General features: G+C 35.9%; 1 protein-coding gene across 1 annotated transcript in view; it reads right to left on the reverse strand.

The window, feature by feature from the left end:
* Positions 1-27817, reverse strand: part of PATJ (PATJ crumbs cell polarity complex component) — a 371645-nt gene that overhangs the window by 218631 nt on the left and 125197 nt on the right. Inside the window, exons 22-26 of the mRNA XM_052636620.1 lie at positions 23642-23713; positions 22023-22200; positions 16416-16526; positions 12128-12205; positions 4331-4430 (exon numbers count right to left, since the gene is read on the reverse strand). Of these exons, the coding sequence (XP_052492580.1) occupies positions 4331-4430; positions 12128-12205; positions 16416-16526; positions 22023-22200; positions 23642-23713 (539 nt within the window). The remainder of the gene's footprint in view (positions 1-4330; positions 4431-12127; positions 12206-16415; positions 16527-22022; positions 22201-23641; positions 23714-27817) is intronic.

A 27817-nucleotide genomic window follows, 5' to 3' on the forward strand; every position in this document is an offset into this window, starting at 1 on the left:
TTCTTATGTTATAAAGACAAGCAATATTTCATGAAACCCTTATTTTTAATAATATATGCATATTAGCATGTGTGCATGTGTGTACGTGCCCATCTGTATTTGGTTGTTAAATGTGTTACTGAGAAGCACAGTTTTGGGGAAAAAAAAAAACTGATCAATATGATGACTAAAAAGCCAGCTCTTTGGTCCTTTTTTGCCATTTAGGTCTTACCTTGCTCGGACTTCCCATTTCACTTAATTTTGCTTCGTCCAAGGGATTTATTCTCAAACTACCTTGTTTATTTGGTGTTTATAGTACTTATAATATTTAAACTATTTTATTGTTCATAAGCTTTTTGCCTCTCTAGTATATAAGCCAGTAAGAGTAGAAATCTTATTCCCTGCTATGTTGCCGACCCCTAAGACAGTGTCTGCCCACCTAAAATACCCACTCAGTAAGTATCTCTTGACTGAATAAACTTTACAAATGAGTAACTTACTAAAGCTGACTTAAGTCAGATTAAACTACACTTTAGAATCATGCGTACCTCATGACAGTGATCTCTCTAATACAATCATCACTTCCTAGTAGGCCTAAGGCATGGATTCCAGTTGTCCACTTCCTTGTTGTGAACCACGGAAAAGTTATATAATCATATTTTCACCATTGCAAAAAGAAATGCTTAGTGTGGGAACAATAAGAATCTGATAAAACAATGAACTAAACTTTTAATTTTTGAACAGATGAGCAGAGCAGTCATTTAATAAGAGTTAGATGCTGAAGTTGAAACTCCAGTACTTTGGCCGTCTCATGCTGAGTTGACTCATTGGAAAAGACTCTGATGCTGGGAGGGATTGGGGGCAGGAGGAGAAGGGGCCAACAGAGGATGAGATGTCTGGATGACATCACCGACTCAATGGATGTGAGTCTGAGTGAACTCCGGGAGTTGGTGATGGACAGGGAGGCCTGGCGTGCTGCGATTCATGGGGTCGCAAATAGTCGGACACGACTGAGTGACTGAACTGAACTGAACTGAAGGAACAAATAAAAACTCACAGGATCCATATCAAGAAGAAATTCAGGAAAGCTAGAAGCTTTAAGTTCACATACATTTTAACTATGAACTATGTCACAACTCCATACAGTTCAAACCCTTCTGCAGAAATTAAAAGTAAATTCAATGGGAAGGAAATGTACACTGAGAAGGAAAAAACTGGGGAGCAAAATGAATGGAAAGTCATATTCACAGCTGGAGAAACTTGTGAAATTCAAATTTTCTGGAGAATCTGCGAAATGTCATAGTTAAAAGATGACTTTGTTATTAGAAGTCTGTATCTGCATTCAGTGTCTGGAGTAGGAAATGGTAACCTACTCCAGTATTCTTGCCTGGAAAACTGCACGCACAGAAGAGCCTGGCAGGCTACAGTCCATGGGGTCAGAGCTGGACATGACTGAGCAACTGAACACACATGCACACACAGTGGATACCATCTGACGCCATTAGACAGAGCCATTCCAAGACCACGTGTACATGTGTGTTCACAGCACACACTCACAGTGTTAGTGGGGGTCAGGAGGCGCAGTGATTGACACTGAATGTGTGCTCAGTCACCAACATTCCCAATCCAGGGGTCAAACCTGCATCTCCTGTCTCCTGCATGGGCAGGCAGATTCTTTACCCCTGGGCCACCCCCAATCATGCTGCTCCTATTTCCGGGATATTACCATTTTAATTAATGGGAAGAATAGATGATAGACTGTACCAGCTCTGGAGTCAGAGTGCCTGGGTTTAAATTCCATTTCCACTATTTATTAGCTGTGTAATTTTTGACATAGTTCTTAATTTCTCTGCCTATTTCTTTATTTGTATAGAGACCTCACAAAATTATTATGTTGACTGAGTTAATAATACATACGAAGACCTGGCACCTGGTAAAGTGGAGTATTTACTAAGTATCACAGTCCTTACACTAAGTTCTTTAAATGTTTTCTCCTCTGATGCTCACAGCAATACTATGAGACAGGTTATTATAAGATATCCCCTCTCCTCCATATACATGAGAAAGTGAAAAGCCATGAAAAGATTAAGAAAAAAATTGCAAATAGAACTGCCTTATGACCCAGCAATCCCACTGCTGGGCATACACACCGAGGAAACCAGAATTGAAAGAGACACATGTACCCCAATGTTCATCGCAGCACTGTTTATAATAGCCAGGACATGGAAACAGCCTAGATGTCCATCAGCAGATGAATGGATAAGAAAGCTGTGGTACATATACACAATGGAGTATTACGCAGCCACTAAAAAGAATTCATTTGAATCAGTTCTGATGAGATGGATGAAACTGGAGCCGATTATACAGAGTGAAGTAAGCCAGAAAGAAAAACACCAATACAGTATACTAACACATATATATGGAATTTAGAAAGGTGGCAATGACAACCCTGTACGCAGGACAGCAAAGGAGACACAGATGTGTATAACGGACCTTTGGACTCAGAGGGAGAGGGAGAGGGTGGGATGATTTGGGAGAATGGCATTGTAACAGGTATACTATCATGTAAGAATCGAATCGCCAGTCTATGTCCGACGCAGGATACAGCATGCTTGGGGCTGGTGCACGGTGATGACCCAGAGAGATGTTATGGGGAGGGAGGTGGGAGGGGGGTTCAAGTTTGGGAACGCATGTACACCCGTGGTGGATTCATGTCAATGTATGGCAAAACCAATTTAAAAAAAAGAAAAAAAAATGTAAATTGTGGGAGCATGTCTAGTAAGATCTTTACAACTTCTAGACATTCTTTTGATTCATTGTAAAAAACTAATTAAAAAGTATATAACTGCAAAAAAAAAAAAAAAAAAGAAACTTGTTCATGAATTCACAACTAAGTGAATAGGGTTAGAATGTAATCTTAGTCATATGCTTAAACCAGGTTTCCTAACAATCAAGCAAATATGGGCCTTCTAGTAACCCAGAAATTATGAATAATCAACAAGCTACCTCTGCTCTGCTGCAGCTTCTGTAATAACTATTATCAAAGCAAAGGGTTACATTACACAAGTGCACACATATATCAATTGTATCCAGTATGTGCTGCGCCTTCAAAGAGGTTGAGAACCAAGGCATTTCACTACTTTTGTTAAATTTTGTTTCCATGCCTTTGTATCCTCCATTCCAGGTGGATTACCCCATTGAGAAAAAAAGCAGCAAAGTTTCATTTATCTCACAGCAGACTCACTTAGCACTGTTAGTGAAAAACAGTTGGTTTTCAACAAAGATTGTCAAATAAATGAAAATGCATGAGAAAGTGTTCTATAAAATCACAAAGTACAAAGCAAGTTTTTATAAAGTCAACCTAATTGTTTATTTATATTTATTTTTATATTTTATTTATATATTTAGAAAATTATAAAGTTATAGTCAACTTTATAATACTTTTTGAAGATTCACAATATAAAAGGTTAACAGACTTATCACCAGATTTTAATCCTCATCACAACCCCTATAAAATAGGTACCATTATTTTCATAGAAGAAGGAATACTTAAGGTCACACACTATGAAATACTGGAGACCAAATTTTCACTCTTTCAATGTCTGTATCAAACTCCTTTTCTATATAAGGAAAAATATTATTTTAAAGTATATAAATTTCAAAAACCATTAAAGCCAACCGTGTAAATGCATAATCCTGTAGGTTTTAGTATAGTCACAAATTGTGCAACCTCTTCACAATCTAATTTTAGAGCATTTTCATCACTCCGAAACAAATTCTGTATACAACAGCAATGAGATCTAATTACATATAGTTTACATGCATAAAAGGAATGCAAATGCTTTTAAATAAAGCCTCCTTTAAATATGTATAAATGTATACTTGATGCAACTAATGTAAAAGGACATCATGAAATGACATTTAAAGGCGAAAATTATGACTTGGTGGGCCTTCTATAATTTTGCATTGTCAATATCACCATTCATCTGGGCACAGCAAGTAATCAAGGACTAACATCTACATTCAACTCTGATTACTATTGGTCAAACTCCAGTTTCAAGGACTTCTTAGCATTTCTATATTCACAACCAAATAGTAAGACTAGGATGGACTGTAGATAAAAGTTTACCACCCAGTTGCCTTTGATATTCACTCTGTTATATTAATGTCAAAGGCAAAAGCTTAGGAAAATAAAGTCACAAAAGTTAGGAGGTCTGAATTTTCTTTTTCAGCAAGATATGTTCATATACATTTTCTAAGAACCCACACCACTGTATTTGATAATTTACAACAATCATTAAAGTATAATTTAATGTTATGCATCTATCCCAAACAATGAAAAGGAACTCACTGTTGGTAAATGCACATTCTTCTTCAGATTCATCACTGTCATCAGATGGAGCTCTATAAGGAGGAGGCAGTTTCATTGGCGGTGGAGCAGTTCCTCGCCTCTGAAGATGCAAAATTTGAGAGAAGAGTTAATTGCCTTTGTTCAACCTCTTCCTCAATGACAAACAGGATTAAAAGATAATCTGTAAATATTTTGACTATATCCAACTTTCATCATATCACTAGGATTATAATTTTTTTATTCTCTATGGTATTATGTAAAGTGACTATGTGATATAAATACACCAATACAGAAAACAGGAATTCAAAAGCACAACTTTTAAAACTGTTGACCCTCCCAGAAGCATGCATTCCTTTCTCCACTGACAAAATCAATTATATGTATCTTCTTTACACTGTTGAGAGTTAGTTTTCTTTGTTTCTGACCAAATAACTCAAATGAAAGACATTTCAAAAATGTCTTAGATATAAAAATGACCCAATGTGTTAATCTTATGATTATTTCAACTTTTTATTCAATTATAAAAGGTACAGATTTCATTCTTTATAAACACTTGAAATACCAAGATTTTCTAACTGAAGAGGTATTCATCTATAATATATAAATAGTTAACACATATTTCAATGTTTTAAAAAGAGAGAGAGAAAAAGCTTTACGATGAATACCTTTTGTATTTCTGTATACGCATTCTTTACATTTACAAACCAAATGATACAGTATATCAATATTTGGTTTAAAGAGACTTAATTAAAGTAGACTTTATGATCATATTACCTTTATACAATGCAGACCTTTTCTTAAATGCTGGGAAAAATAAAACATGCCAAACTATGGAGAGATCCAAGCTGCTGGAAAGAATAGGAGCCGATATACCCAAGCTCCCTACAGATGCCAAAATAACTGAATTAAGATTTGTTTTGCTACAGGATTTCAATAAAGCACAATCAATTATGCTTTACAGGACAAAGCCACTAATGGCAGGATACACTTCAGTAAATGGACAATGACTGGTCCATTACAGAAAGCAGACATGTAATAAATTCCTCCAAAATGGAAAACACTGTTTGGCATCCATAAGGAAAAATACACACTCAAATTTATTCAGGATAACATCTAATCAAAGGTCATTCTAAGTGAAAGACAAAGCTAAGGACAAGGAGAGCTAGCTTTTAAAATAGTAGTAAAAGATATGAATTCTCTTTAATAGCACTTTAAAAAGTATATTTAAGGGGCAATTGTTTATATGACCTATTTATTTCACTTCTACCAACACGCTCACAAAGAATGTAGGATAAGCATATTCTGGGCTCCCTACGGTATGAATGTGGGTTGCCAGATGTCCAGGCATCTTTCTACCACATATGGGAGAAGAGTGTAGGCAGGTCCAGGGTCTCACTGTGGCAACAAAGGCTGGAGCAAGTATGCATAGGGAGGGCCAGGTGAACAGAACTTCTGTGAGGGTAGAGAAAACAGACCATAGGACATGCTCAGCTCTGAGAACAGTGTCCTTAACTGTTTGCTGAATGAGCAAATAACTGGTTGTCATTCATGTTGTTACAGTTCTCTGACATATTAACATTGAGAAAAATGACAGTAACACAAACCATTCTTGTTCAAGAGCATTGCATATTCAGGACTTCCCTGATGGTCCAAGATTAAGACTCCACCTTGCAATGCAGGGAACATGGGTTCGATCCGTGGTCCAAGAACTAAGATCCTCCACGCCGTGGGAAAACTAAGCCTGCGCACCACAACTGCCGAAACCCTTCCCCTAGAGCTCATGCTCCACAACAGGAGAAGCCACCACAATGAGAAGCCCATGCACTGCCACTAGAGAGCAACCCCCTTTTGCCGCAACCAGGAAAAGCCCATGGGCAGCAACCAAGAGCGCATGAATTGCAACAAAGACCCAGTGCGGCCAAATACATAAATAAATAAATTTTGTAAAAAGAGCATTTAGATTTCTTGTAGAAATGTAAGTTATTTTAACAAATTATAGCTGCATTACCTTATAAGACATTAACAAGTTTAGTGTCTAAATTTGAATCTTAATTAAACATTTTTTTTAGTAAATATAAATACTCTCTCCAATTCTCTCTGAACCAGGATAACCACCTTTTAGGTTCCCATGTTAGTAATTTTAATAAACATCTGGCACTGTTACATTCTGCATAATTTCAAAGGTCAAGTTTCTTTTCTTTAATTTTATTAGTCAGTCTTGAAAGCCCCACTGATATGTTGAAGTATACTCACCTTCCAGAGACAATGAACTGTGATGGCTAAGACATACAACCCCATAAACTGTTTAAGCCCATACACATGATTTCCTGGTTCCGATGGTAAATTCCCAACGGCAACAGAACTTTGTCTTTTTAACTGTTTTTCCATGTTTTAATTTTCAATTCTATTTTGTGGTTGTTATTGTTTCTAATATTAAGCTAGCTTTGGTTCTGATTTGTACTTCAGCTGTAAATTATTCACCACTAGAAGTAATGAGTGGAGTCTGGTTTTATGATCTGGCAATTTAGTGATATTTATTGGAATGATGAGGATCTATTACATACTGGTTCTTTGGGCATCCACTCTCTCTTGATTGAGAGAAAACAGCACACATGTTTTTAGATTGTTTGCCTGGATGTGCTTTTGTACAAGAACATGTCTCAGTTCCAATGTAAAGAACAGCTTTTTGCCAGACAGGAGTCTGGCATTTTTGTGTCTACATCTGACACATGGCTAAAGTTACAGGACAAAAGCTGAAATCCTCTGTGTATCTGAAAAGGAGAAAGACTCTTACCTCATTGTGAGCACAAAATATTCTCCTACCTTTGGCGGTATTAAAAACTCAGTCTTTTAAAGTCTCTCTTTCCGATTGGTTAGAGACTAAGAAGCATTATTTAAATCTGATATTCCCCGAGTTTTTTAAGAAATAGTGAAACTAAACTTATATTACTTTAGATGTGCCAGTCTTTTAAGAAATCCCTTTTCACAGAAACAACTAACTCAGAAGCATTTTTATATGTGAATCTAGATTCACAAAGTCAAAACGATTTGGTAATTTTAATTAGAAATGCTTATACCTTCTCCCTGATCTCCTTGATCTCACTGGTGTGTTACTATAAAACAAAAATATATCAGATAATAAAAACATTTATACTAATGTTGCATGATAGCCACATGTCCACATGCTGTACATGTGTGTATCACAATTGGCTACACATTAGCCTGAGAATTACCAGCCAGTTCTAAACATTAGCACAATGTAGAGTATCCCTGATAGAATGCTGTTTTATTTGTTGCTGTTAAGAATAATCAGAGAGCATGGATCCTATAATACTCTACGTGTCATCAAGAGGGTCACAAGAGATCATTCTGATCTTTGCAAATACCTTCATGAGGTTCCTCTTAGTTCCAGAGTGTGACAAATCCAGATTTTTCCCTTGGAATAGGTGCGTGCCTTAATAGCAACCTTATTGGAGTAGTATTTCACATATAATAAAATATACTTATTTGGGATAGATATATTTTTATAAGGTTAATGTAACCATACTTTTAGGGATTACTATGTTACTATGTTTAGTGGGAAACAGCATTTTCATTTGGGTAATACACAAAAAGAAAACGAAGATAACTAACTACAGAGGACTACTCTGTTAATGACATCTTCCAGTTGTGAAGACTGTCCACAATTTTCTTAAAAGAAAAAAAACATATGAAATAATACTGAAGAAAATTTAGAAAGAAAATACCAAAGAGTTATGAATCTACAGCTGATAATAGCATTTCTATGAAGTCTGATGTTCCACATTCTATATAAGAGGTCAGAAAATACTGAACTGAAATAAAACAGAAAAAAGAAAAAAAAAAAAACTAGAGATTTATTCAAGACCTGCTTGATTTTTTTTTTTTTAGTTTTTCAGTCACTTTCTTTCTCTATCTTTTTTAATGTGAATAATTTCAAGCCCAAATTTTTATTTCTAACCTACACCTCTACTAATAGTTTCAAGTGATCTTTATTGTCTCCTTTCTGACGGTCAGGAATTCTAGAGAACATGATTGCTTTTGTATTAAGGAGGAAAAAAAATGCCTAAAAGGAATTATTTCTATCAATAATAACTGTTAAAGAGAGAGTTTAGTCATCACGTGACCTCCCATCTTTGGGAACGTCTCCCCTAGTACTCTGGGCATATTTCTATCATACCAATTACACTTCCAGTTATTTCACTACATATCACATTCATATATGCACTTCTTGGAGTGAAGGTAATTTGTCATTCCAGGGTGTAGAATAATGCTTTGTACACAAGCTATAATCACAGAGAACAGTAGCATAGTGAAGGACATCCTGTAACCACTGAAACATCATCCTGTAACCACTGAAACATCATCCTGTAATGGAGATGTAGATTCTCATATGATCAATTGACTCACAAGCGGGAGTGCTTTGGGGCAACAATATACTGCTGCGCTGTGCTCTGTCATGTCTGACTCTTTGAGACCCCATGGACTGTAGCCCACCAGGCTCCTCTGTCCATTGGGGGCAATAATCACCTCTGAATTCTCCAAAGATTCACTAACATGGCTAACTGTCATCTTCCCATAAGGCCTGGTACTTATGGGAAGATAAGTACACTTATCTGGTACACTTATCTGATACACTGCCTGATACCTAATAGACACACAATACATATTTATTGAATAAATAAACTAAAAACAAAACAAACATCTCTGGCTTAGGTCACCAGATATTGGCAAATGCTTTCCAGACAAAAGTCATTTTCCTGTGTTCCATTTAACCTTCTGATTTGGGGTTTATGGTTGCATTGTTAACTATTGCCATGTTAACTTAGTGATGACTTCTTCTCCATGCCAAGGAATTCAGCTGGGTAGACTTCTTATACATTGACTTTTGGTTTTACTGGGCTCTTACTGGATTTTTTAAAAAATTTGAATGCAAATATTCTTGCTATATATTGAAATTCAATTTGATTTAATGCACCAGAGTTGATAAGTATCATACGTTTATCTTTTCCTTCATGAAATCTCATGTGGAATTTTCCTTAGTCAATTAATTACCTTGTATTTAAATCAGTATTTAAAGTATTTAAATCAGTAACCACTTTGTATTCATCTGTGTGTTTATTGTCCATGTCTCCACAACCTGTTGTCTGTTTCCTTTGTGATGTTATATCCACTGACTATAGCACAGAGACTGTAACACTATCGGTTTCCAATAGACAATTGATTAACGTTCAGATATTTGAATCAATACATGAATCAACACAATTCCAGCAATAAGACAGACTAAATATTCTGAGAAGCCCTTCTTTAAAACACACACACACACACACACACACACATATATATGTATATCACAGATAAAAAATCAAAACTATATTTTTATAACTGAGGCCAGAAACAACCATAAATTCCAAATCAGAAGGTAAATCCCCAGAGGGCATGTGCCAATCCCTAGTGACCAGAAACCAGAGATTTAGTTTTGTTCTGTTTTTAGGATTCTTTATTTACTCAATAAATATGCATTGTATGCCTAATAGGTGGCCGGCAGCATTCTGGGCGATGCAGAAAAAGAGCAATTATGAGATAGATCATCTCCCTTCTTTGAGCTTATATACCAGATGTCATATTTTGTGGGTCTTCAGGTCTCATTCCCATATTGCTTTAAAGTTAGCAGTCACTGAATTCTATATTGTTTGCTTTGCCCTAGTAAAATGCAAGCTCCAGAAAAACAGGGAAGTTTTGTCTTAAATAGCTTCACTCCAATATACTGAAGTATAACTGACTTAAAAAATTGCACAGATTTTAGTGTACAATTCAAATCCACCACCATAATTAATATAACGAACATGTAACCATCACCCCAAAGTTTCTTCATGAGTCTTTTTAATCACCCTCTTCCCTGGCACCCTATCTATTCTCCTGAACCAATGATCTTCTTGTCACTACAAAAACATATTTTCTCAACTTTTATATAAATATAATCATGCAGTATGTACTCATTTTTATCTAGTGAGAGCTAGAAATTTAATTAGCCCAAAGTTTCTATTTGAGGTCAAACAAGGTGTGAAGTAGGACTAAAGATATCAACCCCCAAAAACCCAATCCCTGCAAAAAAGGACCAACAGGTTAAAGTATTCTGCAAGAGATGACTTGCAACTTGTACAAACTAATACCTCTGCAACAATAACCATGGTCTTCTAGATTCTACACATTATCTGTGTTTACCGGCAGTTGCCAAAAACAAACCACAGAATCCTGAACACACAGTGTTTGTTACTGCTAATCTGAATATAACCTTTGGGATTATGATCTGAACTGAGAAGGTGGACAACCAGGATAAAACAGATAGTTCTATAATTTGGTACCAACTTAATTCCTATCCTAATTACTTATCCTTTTCAAGAACCCTTCTCCCCAAATCCTCAAGGGGTCTTGATTAGCCCTCATACATTTCTGTAAATAAAGTATTCCCAAGTGATCAAATCAGGCATAGCTTTTTTTTTTTTTTCCTTTAATGGGGTAAAACTTTCAATGGGTAAAGTTTAAAATAAACAAAGCAAATAAAACAAAATTTTGATTACAGAAGACAACAGGAATATTTCCTGGCCTTGGTCTTAAAATGAGATGGAAGAAAACAAAAGAAAAAGAAAAACGGTATCCCCTGAGAATTCCTTACAAGCTCAGATCCACTAGGTTAGAGACTTGAATTCATTCTGTGTGGCTCATAAATTTCCAAGACAAACTATCTGACAACAATATAAAAGGAAATCTGTCCTATTCAAGGATATTGGATGAACTAGATACTAAGGCACTACTTAGTAAGGCCACATATTAATGAAAGGGTCAATTATATCCCTATGAGGATATTAAATTTTTAAATTTAACCTAATAAATTATCTTGAAAAATATAAAATAAAAACTGAAAAACTACATGAAAAGTAGATTAATTTAATCATCAAAATGGAAGATGAGTTACTCTGATCAAAAAAATCAGTAAGTATATAGAATACCTGAATAACCCAGTTAGTTAATTTTCCCTAATAACTCTGTATAAAAATCTGTAACTAGATAATAGCTATTCTTTTAAATCACAAATATACATTTATAATACCTATGTGCTAGGCCATAAAAAAAGTCTCAACCAATGTGCAAGGTGCAAGATATTATATAAAATACAATTTGTGGTTATAACTGAAATAGGTTTGAAAATAACAGCAATAAGTTTTTAAAAATATTTGTATGGAAATTAAAAATACATTTTTCATAAAAATAAATCATTTGGAAGCTAAAAAAAGAAACAATACTAAACAATAGAAATTCAACTTAATATCTTAGGATTTAGAAAAAGATGATAATGGCTGATAATGGCTTCATGACATCTTACACCTGTACTTCACTAGGCCTTCATCCAGGCCAGAATTAGGTATGTTCATAGAAAGGAGATATTATAACTACCGTGAAGTGAACTTAAAGCTGTTCAGTCATGTCTGACTCTTTGCAAACCTATGGCCTGTAGCCCACCAGGCTCCTGTGTCCATGGAATTCTCCAGGCAACAATATTGGTGTGGGTTGCCACTCCCTTCTCCAGGGGATCTTCCCAAGCCAGGGATCGAACCTGGGTCTCCTGCCGGCAGATTCTTTATGTTTGAGCCACCAGGAGAGTCCTAAACCTACCATACTTCTACCCAGATACTCATCCAAAAAAACACATACTAATTGCAGCTCAGATAAGCAAAAAGAAACCAAAAACATTTTTAAAAGTTTAAGAGGTTAGGTTACCTTTTCTTTTTTTTCTTGGGTGTCTTGGTCCTGGTTATTAGTGATTTTTTTGGCCTTGCTATGCACACTAGGAATGACCTGTCACCACAAAGACAAGGAAGAGAGAAAGAAAGAATTTAAATGTCACAATCATTACATTGCTCCATGCATTAAAAAAAAAAAAAGTTAAGATCCTACATAACTATATCTCTAACTTCATCCAAAACGTAAAGATATGAGAAGTATAGTTAAGGCAAACAACACAGCTCGGGACATCTAGCAAGTCATATAACCCAAATGTGCATGCCTGCATGTGTGTGTGTTTGTGTGAAGCATCAAGGGACAATAAATTCACAGGCTTCTTTAGATCCAGAAAGTTAGTTCCTATAATGCTGGATGTAACATTTATTTCATTGATCTACCTTATTCATCAGTGTACTCCAGCTCAAGCCTTGCTTTTTTGGTGTTTTGGTTTTTTTTTTTTTTTAAGGTTATTGTATATGTTTATTCCAGTCACCAAGGGCAGCTAACACTGAAGTGATATCACCTCAGCCCACTTATTTGAGGCTTTGATTTTACTTTTCTTAATGTAAAAAATGGATGCCTCTGTAAATATCGCTTTTTCTTTTTTACTTAATGAACTGTAAATCCTGTCACCTGGAATGATTATGATACGTTTCTTTTCATGGATATATAACATTTCTTGCTGTCAGTCATTCTTTTCATGGGCTTTTACATACTTCATTTCCAATTTTCTCTTCTACAAACAATGTTGCAATAATCATTCTTATGTAATGTCTTCATACAGTTCGAGTATGGTACCTAGCGCACTGTGTACGTTCAATAAATATTTAACCATCACTGTTAGCATATAGATAAATTAAACAAAGCTATTTACACCCCTGGATAATAGCTCAATTAGAGCTGAATTTAGGGTTATTTATCACTATAACCCTGATGCTCAGAAAAAGCACCACATAGTAGTGTTCAATAAATGCTTATAAGTGAATTAAACAGTTCAATTTCATAGAAATGATTTTAATTCTTAATGGTGCAAACAGCACAGATTACTTTTTGACTCATTTCTTTTTGTAAAACTACCTGTAAAATATCTTAAGAAAATACAAAATTATTTTGTATTATTAAACGTGATTATTTTAAAGACTCCTCAAATAGCTAACACAAGTAATTGGCATAAAATCTGATGACAGACATGCAGATTAAAAGGAAAAATAAATCTCCTTACTCAGAAAATTAAAGGAACTGCCTCCCTAGGGATAATTTAAAAAACAAAACAAAAAAAAAGCACTTTTCTCAAAAAGGCAATTTACAATTAATTCTTCTCTACTTTTAGAGTCTAAGGGAATAAATTAATTTTGGAATAAGTGAGACCATCTCAGAAATGTTTCTCTAAAGTAAAAAGCAATAGCAGTGATAAATTAATTTATATCTGTGGCTTCTTATGTGAATAGAGACTGTGCTTAATATTTATTTCTCTAGTTAACACACAGGACAACCTAAGTCAGAGTTCAAAAACCAGTGGATCTACAGGTATATGTTTCTAATTCTGAAGACTTTAAAACACTTTGCCTCCCTACAAAGTCATAACACCTGCCTATACTGGACCTACTTTCTCCTATGGAAAAACCAGCTAAAGTTAAATGGCAGAAGCTTTGAAATGGGATAAAAGTTAGCTGCCATTCATAAGGTTTATACCATTTGTTTTTCAAATAGCAGAGAAATATTATTCTCTACACATATCATTAGCAAACTTTGGAAGACAAATGGCCTACCAAAAAAGACCACATCTTTATGAAAAGTAGGAGAGCACATGTTTCTTATGAAAGTAAAAACTATATTTCTATATGACTAATACACAAAATGAACATGTCCAAAAACATTTAGATGCCATTATCAAACAATGATATTAGGGAAATACAAATGGAAGACAGGAAAAAAGAAAACAACACATGATAATAAATTTAGTGAACTGAAAGAATGATACCAATTTTAAAAGGGTTTGGTTTTGGATATACAAAGAAAACCTTAATGCTACTGTGAAATGCAATTATAAGTAGAAAAAATTACTTTGGCATAAAAACTTTCTATTGAGGTGTACAGTATAGATCATGAATTCTGCTCTCAAATAAGCATATACCAAGTAAATCTAAGTAGATATAAATATTTCTTTCTAGCATGCTAAAAATGTAGTTGAGAAATTTAGGAGAAAAAGCTTTAAAAAAAGCTCCTAAAGCACCTATTAAAAGCACAAATATTAAAAAAATTAAAACTTAAAAAAAAAGTGCAAACATAAACACCAACACTCAATCCATCATGCTGATGAGAATTTTCATGACGGTTTCACTGATGGCTCAGATCGTAAAGAAACCACCTGCAATGCAGGAGACCCAGGTTCAGCCTCTGGGTTGGGAAGATCCCCTGGAGAAGGGAATGGCTACACACTCCAGTATCCTTGCCTGGAGAATTTCATGGAGGGAGGAGCCTGGCAAGCTATAATCCATGAGGTCTCAAAGTCACAGCTGAGCGACTAACACTTTCTTTTTCAAGGCACATTTAGACATAGGACCTTGATGGCCAAACATTAGGAAATGACTTCCTCGGGAGTTTTGAAGAACGTCTCAAAGTTTAATTAAACTGATTAAAAATGATTAAGAATTTGGCTATATTTTCTATTTCTGTGATGACCAATAATAAATGTAAGAATAAGCAAGCCAAAGATACAAAAATATGAAGCTTGGTTCCTTTCATTGCCTTATTCGGGTGGAATCAACTTTGTGCTGAAAAAATGGAGCAAGTAATGGACATTAATATCATCACCATTCTTTGGCTAGAACCATAGACAGTTCAATGTTCGAAGAACGTGACACTCTGTGATGCTGCCTGAGGGATAAGTGACTTGGCATGTAGTAATGCTGAAGACATTATTTCTTTTTTAGCAGTTGAAAATATTGTACTGGTCACTCGAATGAAAACTTCCACCACAGCTCACCAACAAAGACTAGATTAAAAGCTTGGCCTTTATAGCTGACCTTATAACCTAATAAAATACTTTGAATATTTTTTGGCGAAGCATTCACAAGTGGCCATATAAATGTATCATTGGCTCATTCTAGCTCAGAACTGTTTCTCTGGAATTGTCATTTGGCAGGGAAAATCTGGCCAACATTCCTATTAAATTCAGTCTCCAGAAATAAAAGTGATGGCTTCAACAACTTTCTCAGTATCCTAAGAGCTTAAGGGTGGATTCTAATAAATCTAGAATTTCAAACTGCATAAAAAAATGTGAAGACTTTATTCTGCTTCCCTCTCTCAATTAGTCTTGATGGTATGAACTAGCATTAAGTCTGGAAGGGACCTTGCTGCAAGTACAGTGCACAGCAGAGCTGCCCATATGGGGTGAGGCTGCAGCCCCCTGGGTATGGGGAGGCTATAAGCATGCAAAAAATACACATTGATGCCCCCTGCCCCTGGGACAGCCAGATATCTGTTTACCCAGTTTGCTAAACAAATATTATTTTCTGTATGCCTTGATATAAAAAAAGGTTGAAAAGCACTGCATTTTAGTGGACTGAAAAGCATATTTTTAAAAACTATGCAGTTTTTCTACTGTTCAGAAGTGCCTATGTTTTGAACAGCTGTCTTCCATTCTAAAATATAGAAAATTAAACATAGCTTTCGGTTACAGGGCTTACTGGTGACATTTCTGCCTCATATTGCAATATAAAATACACATCCTGTCACTGACATCTGTGTATCAGAGTTCTAATTCCATACCAAATGAGTAGTTTATTACAGGAAAAAACTCTATGATGAAATACTGTTCTTTGTAAATTCAGAATCTCCAACAGAACATTCAGCGCAACACATTTGAATTTTTACATGCTATAATAGATACACAGACCATTTGATAGTCTCTCTAGAATGTTTTTATAACCAACCTTCTCTGTGTTGGAAGTGTTTTATAGACAAAGTAACTAGTTCAGAAAGGTTAAGTAACTTGCCTCCAAATTAGCAAACCTGGTAAATAGGGAATCAAAGAGTCGAAAATAGGTCTGTTGGACTCCACTGTACACTGGAATAACTCAAATTTGACCAGGAGATTGAAATCAGAGAAAAAAAGGGAAAACTGAAGCTAATAATTAAATTTTTACAAAGCTAACTTCCTTTAAGCAATAGTAGAATAACAGTAAAAAATATGTTGGAAAATATTAACACTTGGAGGCAAAAGCTTGATCCACAGATCTAGAGACTGTTTGTAAACTTGTTGAATATGTAAACTAAAGCTTACTCTTGGAGTGGATGACAAGCTCTGAACGACAAACACCACAGGGTTTCCTGCATTCTTAATGGCCTCAACCGCTTCTCTGTGTGAAGCATTCTGCAAATCCACTCCAGACACCTAAAAACACAGAAGTAATTTATTTCAGTTAGCAAGGCAGCAGATCTTGTGGATAAGTTAATTCAAGTTCATGCATATTATCTAGTTATGAGAACAGCCAGAGTTGAATGAATTAGATGACAGCTAGAAAAAAAAATAACACTGGCACATAAAAAGCTCTGCTGTTTTAGGAGACCATGTTTAAGAAAATTAACATCTTACCTTCAACAAAAGTAAATAAGAAAAATATCTTAATAACAATGGCTGAGGTTAAAAATAATTATGCAAAAGTAGGTAGCCTAATCAATAACAGAAACTTAAGAGGCTTCTGAGCTTATAATGTCACCTCTGCCACTATTAGAGGACACAATTCTGAATGGGGGTAGGGGCTGGGGATCTCTTTGGGCTCATCTTCTCTCAATTAAACTAAGAAGAAAGGTATTTTAAGCAAACTGCCCATTATCAAATTGAGTAGTTGAACATTTCTCAAATTATGTTCAAAAAAGAAGTATGAAAACACCCATGGGTTCTTTTACTAAAAGGGTTCTGCATTCAACAAATTTGGGTAAAGTGTAAACATCTCATTATTCAAATCTGAGAGAGGATAACTTGTGAACATGCCCATAGTCTCAAAGAGCGTTCTACTTATCAAGTGCATTTATTTAACAGAATGAATTCTTCAAACTCATAATGTAAGGAAACCTTGGTAAAAGTTGAGGTGGTTTCCAGTCAGAAGAAGTGAGAAGAAGAAGTGAAGTCGCTTAGTCGTGTCTGACTCTTTGCGGCCCCATGGACTGTAGCCTATCAGGCTCCTCCTTCCATGGGATTTTCCAGGCAAGAGTGCTGGAGTGGATTGCCATTTCCTTCTCCAGGGGATCTTCCCGACCCAGGAATTGAACCCAGGTCTCACACATTGCAGGCAGATGCTTTACCATCTGAGCCACCAGGGAAGCATATTCCAGGCAGAGGATAATGACAATTTGTGAATATTGTTTTGCTACAAGGGGATCAAAGAAATAGGAATGTGGGTGCAGTGGAATCAAGGTTGGTTTTTGTTTTTTTAAGATGGGATATACTACAATGATGATGATGCAGAGGAGAGGAAAAATGAAGGTAGAGAAGAGTGATGACTGCAGAAGCAAGCCCTTGGAAAGTGAAGATGGAATGACTTCTACTGCACAAGTTAGAGAGACAGACTCCAGATAGAAGAAACACAAACAGTTCATCTGTTGCAACAAGCACAGGTAGAAAAAAAGGATGTAGAAGGAGCAAGAGGAAGGCCCCTTTCGAGGACTCCTCTTTTCTCAATGAAATCAGAAAGGACCATCAACTGAGATGAAGACTAAGGAAGGAAGCACAGGAGGTCTGAAGTAACTACTTAGAAGAATGAAACAACTTGTTAAATGCAGGACAGCAGGACAGAATTAAAGACCCATTTGAGGGAGCAGTCGTGAATTTAAAATGAGACCAGACAGTATGCATGGGGTTCTTTGTTGGTTTCTTGGCTTTTTTTTTTTTTTGCTATTTTACAACTTTTAATTCCAAAGGCTTCAGAGTGTCACAATTTCTTGTTTGTTGGTATAACTTTGTTGGTTCAAATCAAGAAAGAAATCACAAAATAAGCTAACAGTTGCACTTACCTAGGATGTGGTTGCCCCAGAAAAGTTCAGTGAAAGGAAAGAAGATCAAAGGAGTTGGAAGCACATGCACAGGAGTGACAGGATGATAAGTCACTGCATCTGAGCGGAGTGAGGAAGAAAGTGAGCATGCTGGAAGCGGAGGGACAGAGAAGCGACTGCATGAATGCAGGAGGTGGGAGCCCTGTGTGTTAGAGTGATTTAAATGGAGGTGAGTCTAAAGAACAAAGAAAGAGGAGGGGGCAGAAAGAGGGGATGTCAGGGAGGCAGCTGAAACCACATCATGTAAAATCCAGAAGGCCATGGCAAGAACTCTGGATTTTTATTCTAATAGGTATCCATAAAGATTTTAATGCTGTGAAAAGCTCTTTTCCCATCTGAGTTGAGGAAGGATATGAATAATAGTAAATGAAAAAAATAGAAAAAATTTACAGCGACGATTAAAAGCTGTCACTAGTTTGATGAAGCTTCTTTCAAAAAACCTGATCCCTGTAACATTCAACAGTAAGAAAAGTAAAGGCTATATGAGAACTACATTCTCTTCAGTAATAATCAGCTTTTTTTCCCCGACAGAGATTACACAGTGTTAAATGGGAATCACTAAAGCTGAGAAGTGAGGAAAAAGAATTCTGTCATATTACAACAGAAAAATAGTCTTTCTCAACTTTAAAATTATAACCTAAAAAATGTCCATTTACATAGATGAAGGCCCATTTAATTTAATTTAAAATTAAATTAAATTCAAACTTTCTAGTTTAAAAAGCTCTTTATATGGACCTAAACCCTTTGTGCAATTGTCTTAAGACAAAAATGAGTATTAAACTTCACTAACAAACAACTAATGCTTTTCATAGAAAAAAGTAAACAAATGACTCATTGTGCTTCACAGAATATATATTAGAGTTTAACATTTCAGGTCTGTTGTGAATCTGAAGAAATATAAATGATTAAATCTGAGATAAAACAATGGGTTTTTATTAGTATGTGTAAAAGTGATGATGGATTAGATGAGAGAATACTTTTTATTCACTGACAGCAGAGAAAGATGAGAAAAAAATTCAAAAAGATAAGAAAAAATGAACAATTCAATTAGAAAAAAGACAAAAGACTTGAACAAACATTACACCAAAGAGGATAATCAGATGGCAATTAAGCACATGAAAAGTTCAGTTCAGTTCAGTCGCTCAGTTGTGTCCAACTCTTTGCAACCCCATGAACTGCAACATGCCAGGCCTCCCTGTCCATCACCAACTCCCAGAGTTTACTCAAATGCAGTTAGGGAACTACAGATTAAAACAACAATGATATCACTATGTACCTATCCAGAATGGCTAAAATGAAAAATAGTGACAATACCAAATGCTGGTGAGGATGCAGAGAAGTTGGATCACTCATAACTGCTTGTGGATATACAAAATGATACAGCCATTCTGGAAAATAGTTTGAGAGTTTCTTAACACTAAGAAAGGAACTTAACATACAACCCAGCAATTACACTGTTGGGCATGTATCCCAAAGAAATGGACACTTATTTTCACTCAGGAACTTATATACCAGTGTTTATAGGGCTTATTCATAATGGCCAAGAACTGGAAACCACCCAAACATCTTTCTATGGGTGAATGGTTAAACTGTGGTACCTCCATACCATGGAATACCACTCATTCATAAAAAGCGATGAACTACTGACAAATTGAAAGAACTTCAAAGAAATTGCACTGAGTAAAGAAAGAACCTCAAAATGAAACAGAATGCATAATTCCATTTATGTGACAACTGTAAAATAACACACTTATAAATACGGAAAACCAGGATAGTGGTGGCCAGAGGCTAGAGATGGGAGAGGAGCGGAGAGAAGTGGCTTTGGGGGTCAGACAAGGAGTCTTGTGGTGATGATTCAGTTGAGTTTCTTGATTGCTGTGGAGTTATGCAAAGTTACACATGTGATAAAACTGTGTAGAGCTATAAACACATACATACGTGTGGTACATGTATATAACCGGTGAAATCTGACTAAGGTCTGTGAATTGTGTCAATATTAGCATTTTGCTTTTGCTTTTACTGTAGTCATATAAGATGTTAACAATGGGTGAGGCTAAGTGAAGAGAGTACATGGGACTTCCTTATGCTTATATTGCTTTGCAATTTCCTATGAATTTATAATTATTTCACTATATAAAGGAAAAAGCTAATTTTTAAACATTATCTTCTGTATTTTGTTCTAAGTGCATATGTATCAGTAATAAAATTAAAAATAAATGATTTATTAGATGAATATTCTCAATTTAGATTTTAAAAAAGCAAAATCCAGTTATATGTTGCTTAAAAAATACAACTAAAACAAAATCACAAATAAGTATGAAAAACAAAAACAATGTACCACACAAATGCCAAATAAACTACACCTGTCCCAGAAGCCAGAATAACCCTTTTTAAAAATATGTATGCATTCATGATTCTCTAGCGGATTCTCGAGCATTCAGAGCGGACAACCTTCTGAGCTCTACATAACGTGGCTTCCCATTACCTTTTCTTTTTGTTGACTCTGCCTATAGTAGCAGTGCTAGACCTCTTTCTGTTCCTTCAATACACCCAGGCAAGCTCCCACCTCAGAGCCTTTGCACTTCCGTTCACTCTGTCTGGAGGCATCTTCCCCTCTGTGTCCACATTGTTCACTTGGTCATTTCCTGTATTTGTCCCGATATCATCTTCCATAACAAATCTATTCGTTGCAACTGCTGCCATCACCACTTGTCATTCCTTACTCTCCTCCCCGTTATTTTTCTCCATAGCTCCACAGAACAATCTAACTTTCTCTATATTACTTATTTTGCGTATTGTCTATCTCCCCCACTATCATATAAACACCATAAGAGAAGAGATTTGTGGTCCTTTTCTTCATTTCTTTATCTCCAGTGTGTTTGGAGTTTTTTTTACAATTTCACAAATGTGAATATAACCTCAAATTTGTATGCACAGAACAGTTTTATGCAATTCTTCAATCCTCACAATGATTATATGAGTTTTAAAAGCTCATTTCTGTTTTGTTTGGAAACTGAAAATATGTTTCATAATTTGTCCAAGAACAGAAAACAAACAGGACAATCGAGACTTCAATCCATGATCTCCAGAGCACTTTCACGCTGTCAGAGATAAAACACCGCAGCTGATGTTTAGCATCATAAACCATGAGTCAAGGACAAGCAGATTCTGGGGTTAAAGATATGTAACATGGTGTCATCCAATAAACCCAATGCAAAGAAATGTATCAGATTTAGACCTCTCAGTGCCTTTGATGTATCCTTAAAACTCCATTCTGCAAAGCCTGCCAGGTGTAAAGGATGGGTTCACCCCTCCCCCAACAATCTTCCACTTTCGGGGTCAACTCTGGGAGGACAGCACTCCCACTGCCATATACAGTTCAAAGTTTGTTAAAGACTGTGGGAGAAGCATGAGGCCCACCTTCTGCCTCATTCTGTCAACTTGTGGAATTGTTTCTTCAGCCAGCTGATGCTTTTTCCTTTATCATTTTAAGGCTTTGCTAGTGGCTCAGACTAGCTTTGCTAGTGGCTCAGTGTCCTGCAATGCAGGACATCCAGGTTCAATTCCTGGGTCAGGAAGACCCCCTGGAGAAAGGACTGGCAACCCACTCCAGTATTCTTGCCTAGAGAATTCCATGGACAGAGGAGCCTGACGGGCTACAGTCCAAGGGGTCGCACAACTGAGCAACTAACACTACTACTACAGTCCAACTTTAGAATCTCATAAGATGGTGTAAACCTACAAACGAAGGCATCCGAATAAAATACACCAATGGCACACACATATTTACTGTTTTACAGTACATTTCAAACAAAAACAAAAATTTAACATTATTTACCTCAAGTATTTTATCCCCAGTTTTAAGAGCATTTGTTTTTCCTGCTGGACTGTCTTCCAAAACTTGTTTAATAAATATACCTTTAAGCTCCTCTCCATTCTTTAAACGTTTTATGACAGTTTGTCCACCAACAATACTAATACCAAGAGATACATCTGGTTCTCTAAAAATCTCAACGCTGTAAAAACAAACAAGAAAACAGAATTCACCCATGAATGAGGAAATTTGTTGTATCATCGTGTTCAATGTGTATATACTTGTGGCTCATTTTATATAAATACATTTTCACAAATGTTATAGAAGTTATACCTAGTTCCTAAATTGTAAGAACCTATCACTTCTATAGAATGAGATTAAATTCTATTAGATTCTTAAAGCAATTTCATGGTATATTCTGAAGATGATGTCTAAAACAACAAATATGACTCTTAATATTGAGAAATTTAGCTAGATCTCAATATCCCTATCTCCCACCACCATATATTTTTCTGATGAGTCCTTTTCATCTATATCATGTGTAACATTAGCAAAGAATGAATTGAGGAAATAACAAATGAGTGGAAAAAAAAATCAAGAAAGTCACATGTATCATTTTCGCAAAAAAGCACAGAACTTCAGAATTGGAGAAGGAAGTGGCAACCTGATCCAGAACTCTTGCCTGGAAAATCCCATGGAGGGAGGAGCATGGTAGGCTACAGTCCATCTTTCTTTCTTTCTCTCTCTCTCTCTTTTCTTTCTTTCTCTCTCTCTCTCGCTCTCTCTTTCTTTCATACTTTCTCATACTTTTTTTTTTTTCATACTTTGTTTCTTTCATACTGCTGTTCCCAGTCAGCCAGGCCAGCCTGTGGTTCTTTAAGCAGAGGACAGATTTTATTGCTCCAGAGGCTGGAAAGGTTTTCTTTTCTTCCCACCTCCACATCATTTTCATAAAGTATGGAATAAAACTTGTCACTCAAAATATTGTGAATTTTGTTCAAACTGCACAAACATGGCCAATAATTAACTCCAAAAAGTAGCTCAGAAAACAGCTAAGAGTTTTTTAAGACAAAACTCAAAAGTGAAAAAAAAAAAAAAAACCAATGTGAGTGGCATGGTGGAATTAATAATGAGTAAAGATACAAAGAGCAGCTAATGGAAGACTTTTATAATCTTAATAAAGTGCAGCCCTGGTTACTACATAAAACAATGAGAGTATCCATAGGAGGATGAGCCCAGCACACTCTGTTAGTGCAAACAAGACACAAACTTGGACTAACATAAGAGGAGGAGGGGGCTATGTAACAGAAGCTTCAACTATTGCTCTTGTTTGTTTAAAAGAAAAAAAGAGCTTTACTGCCTTCAAGACAGCCCTACCTGCCTTGCTTAGTGATACAGGGAGAAAGTATACTTAGTTCCTCATAGATGGACATCTGTAAGTTCCTCTCTCTGAAAAAGTATGACAATGATTTTCCTAATACTGGTTACGGTCATTTTGCCTGGCTAAAAACCTCTAGGTAAGACCAAATGCAACTACCGTTTAGGCCAATGAACATGTGAACTATGGCAATCATTAGAGAACTGAAGAAAACACAACCAGTTGCAGTGTCCTACTGAGAAAGCCAATGGTGTTATCAACATACATTCTTGGTGGTCCCCAATGACTGAAGTTTGGAGTTTCTTCTCCTTCACCTTCTTCTCTCTCAGGTAATTCACTGAGGAGAAAGAAAGGAAAAAAAAAACCATACATACATGTAACTTATAACACACACATTATTAAAGGTTCTTAAAAAGTTTTATATTATACAATCTATATGCAGTTTAAAAGTTCTTAATTTCTAAGCTTTAAAAATATTTACATCAATAGTTGACTATCCATATGAAGATATATTGCTTAAATGTTCAAATTAATAAATATCCAGCCAGTACCAGAAAATCACTGATTATAAACACTTTCATTGGTGACACTGTAGATGCTATTTTCTAAAAATCTGTGTTTGAATTTGTATGATTTTACATTTTTTTCTATCAACATTTAAATATTATAAAATATATTTCTTAAAACTTGCCGTGACTGATGAGCTAACAATCTAGTATAACCTGACACAAACAACTGAAATCACTAAATAGTCAGTAAACATGATTGCTCTTTCTAGATTTTTTTGTCTCTCTAAATAATGTCCCAGTCATTTGTATTCTGTGAATATTTTGTGTATTTCCACAGTTTATAGAAGTTTCCACAGTTTACAGTTTGTGTATTTTTCAGTTTACAGAAAGATTTGTTAAACAATACAATCCTCTCACCTACCACCATCATACTTCCACCCATCAAATTATGTTAATATGGAACTGCCTAGCAGGATGCTGAATTAGAGAGGAGTTATAAAAGTAATGCTATCTAATAGGGTAAAGGCATTATCATCTTTGACCTGGAAGAGGAGCCAGGATTTCTAAGTTCCCATCTAACCTGTACCACAAAATAGGCATGTGCCTTTGGACCATCAAATTAAATAACATACACTGCCAATCATATTATTCTATATAGAAATGTCGGTACTACTTCTTCCATTTCATTTTCACAAAAACCCCTGTGAAGTAAGCACAGCAGGTCATATCACTGTATTTTCCACATGAAGCTCAGAGAAGGCTCAGATGTACTACATAACCTCTCCACAGTATCCAAATCTTTTTTTCAGCATGGAGTTTCAATGCTCCATTTTCCTCTGAATTCTCAAATAAGTCCTATCAAAAGCACGAAACTCCAGCTACTTGTCACTCTACAATTTTCTAAGATACAACGGTTTAAGGATGATTGTAAAGAGAAAGTGAAAGGATCTAAGCAATCTGAAAATCAGTTAAAGAACTGAGATCATTAAGGATCACTAACTTCTCACCCACTGCAGACAATCTTCTTGCCTTAGCCAGTCTACTTTTTATGATTAAAAGCATCATAAAATTCAAGGAAAACAACTTGGCAGATAATTGCTGGTTAATGCCCTGTCTCCCATCTTCCTTACCAATATAACACCCCTTTACTCCAGGTGGCACTACCCTCAGCTTCAAAAAACTAAATTTTCTGTACTTCCTCTTAACTAACGGTAACTGTGTGCAAGAGCTCTGATCAGCAACAAGGAAGCAAAAGTCCTTGGATAGGGAGAATCAGCTGACAGGAACCTTTTGCTCTTTGCTCTTTCCCTTCTTGCCTAGAAGGCAGAGGTGATTATTGGTGATGGAACATCCATCTTAAAATCATGAAGACACAATGAGGACTAAAGCAATTCACTCATGACAGCAGAGCAGAAAGGAAGAAGGTGTCCAAGACCCTGACAGGACTTCTTCAGGACTTTTCTACATGGAAGAAATAAAGCCCCAGCTGAGTTAAGCCACACTAACAGTTGTAGGGGGACGGGTGTGGGAATGAAGCGGGAGGTTCAGTTTATAAGCAGCTGAATGCAATCACTAAATGATATACCCATGATTCCACCAATTTAAGTCTTCATTTTATGATGTCATATTATTTTTTGCACATGTACATATATGTTCATTGGATAGTGGTAATCATAGCATAAACTTTCATATTTTGATTATCCCATAACAGCAACAAGGATTAAATGAAATATTACTGGCATTTAACTGAGGCTCAACCAATATCCATTTCTCTTAAATTTTTTCACTTGAATTTATATTCAGGTATACACAGTAGCTTGCCAGGCTCTTCTGTCCATGGGATTCTCCAGGTAAGAATACTGGAGAGGGGTGTCATTTCCTTCTCTGAAACAACCATGTATTTAGAGTTAGAACTTTCCACCCCACCCCCACCTCTGGAAAGGGCTAGAAGTGAGTTCAATCACCAATGGCCAATGATGTAATCAATTGTGCCTGCATAATGCAGCCTCCATAAACCTCTCTCCACCTCCGAACAACAGAGTTGAGAGAGCCTGCGGGTTGGAGAACACATTAAAGTGCTGGGAAGGCAATGTGCCCCCAAGAAAGCATGGATGCTCTCGCATCCCACACACTCCCTTCCTCGACTTATGCATCTCTTCCATTTGGCTATTCCGGAGCCGTATCCTTAACAATAAAGCAGTAATAGTGAAGCACTTTCCTAAGTTCTATAAGCCATGCTAGCAAATTATTGCAGAGAAGGCAATGGCACCCCACTCCAGTATTCTTGCCTGGAAAATCCCATAGACAGAGGAGCCTGGTAGGCTGCAGTCCATGGGGTCGCGAAGAGTCAGACATGACTGAGCGGCTTCACTTTCACTTTTCACTTTCATGCATTGGAGAAGGAAATGGCAACCCACTCCAGTGTTCTCACCCGTAGAATCCCAGGGACAGGGGAGCCTGGTAGGCTGCCGTCTATGGGGTCGCACAGAGTCGGACACGACTGAAGCGACTTAGCAGCAGCAGCAGCAAATTACTGAACCTCAGGAAGGTGATATGAGAACCCCCAACTCATAGTCAGTTGGTCAGAAGTAGAATTGGCACCTGGAATCTGTGCCTGGCTTCTGAAGTTGGGACAGTATTACGGGACTGAGCCTTTAACCTGTGGGGGCTGTACTAACTCTGCAGTTAATGTCAGAACGGAAATGAATTGTAGGACACATTGTCGAAAGAATCAGAAAATCGGTTGGTGGGTGAAGGAAAAAATTCACACTTTTTGTGGGTAAGAAACAGTACATGAAATATATTAAGAAAAAAAATGTACATATTTTTATTATGGCACATGCATAATATCATTATAAGAATTAAATTCTTAAATTTAAAATTACCTAAGGTAGAATGGAAGTCAAGTTTTCACATTGGTATGGGCTATATGCTTTTCTTTTTAAAAAATAAAATAAAAAAGATCCTAAACTGCTGACTTTTACATATAATATTAAATGAAGGGAGAAAAATGTTATCTAAAATATGTAAAGTTTTAGTTTTCTTTAAGAAAATCTGTAACAAAAGGATTATTCCGTTAGATAGACTTTTTCAAAGTATATTATTATTTTTCAGGAAATTGATGAACATATTCTATTCACACTATTTCATACCTAAAGAGAGATAAAACTTTCAAAACCATAGTGTGATTAGTTTTAGAAAGAAAGTCACAGGAGATGAGCAACTATCCAAAATAATGTAGTCACTTTACACTGATGAATGCATATACCTTTAACCCAAATTAAAATTTAATGGAGAAAGTAAAATACTTTTACTGCACATATTAAGATGCAAATTTGCCCAAATGTACTTGAATCTTTCACAAGAGAATTCTAAACTCTAATTTTATAATTTGTACTTTGATTAAACATGGTCAATAGCTCGATCAGTTAGAATCTCAAATCTTAAAATAATTGAACTTTTGCCTTTTACATTTAATCAGAGTTTTATAACCACTTTTTCCCTAAACGAATTAACCATCTAATAGAAATAATGCTTTTTATTTCAGTCCTTTATAACAAATGCCCAAAGTTATCATTCTTTACAGATTTGGGAAGAAAGATAAAGTGCCCCATTAATGAACAAGTGGATATTAATAGTAAAACTTCATCATAAGATACAATGTCTTTGAGATTAAAATTTTCTACGTCATACCAAAATCAGATGAATCCAGATAGCCAAGGTGACCTTTCCTTTTTAATATATCTTTTTTTCACATAAAAGTTCTGTATACTAAGCCATATAAGGGTCAAGCAAACTCAGCACCCCAAAATGATGTAAGCAGGAAGAGTTACAATCGTGGCTAAGTTATCTCGAGATTTCTTTTTCCTTTTAAAATATAAACTCTATATGGCAATTTTCTGTGACATACTAGAGGGAATACGAGCATCTGG

Source organism: Budorcas taxicolor, chromosome 3 (assembly GCF_023091745.1).
Source record: "Budorcas taxicolor isolate Tak-1 chromosome 3, Takin1.1, whole genome shotgun sequence".
Lineage (NCBI taxonomy): Eukaryota > Metazoa > Chordata > Mammalia > Artiodactyla > Bovidae > Budorcas > Budorcas taxicolor.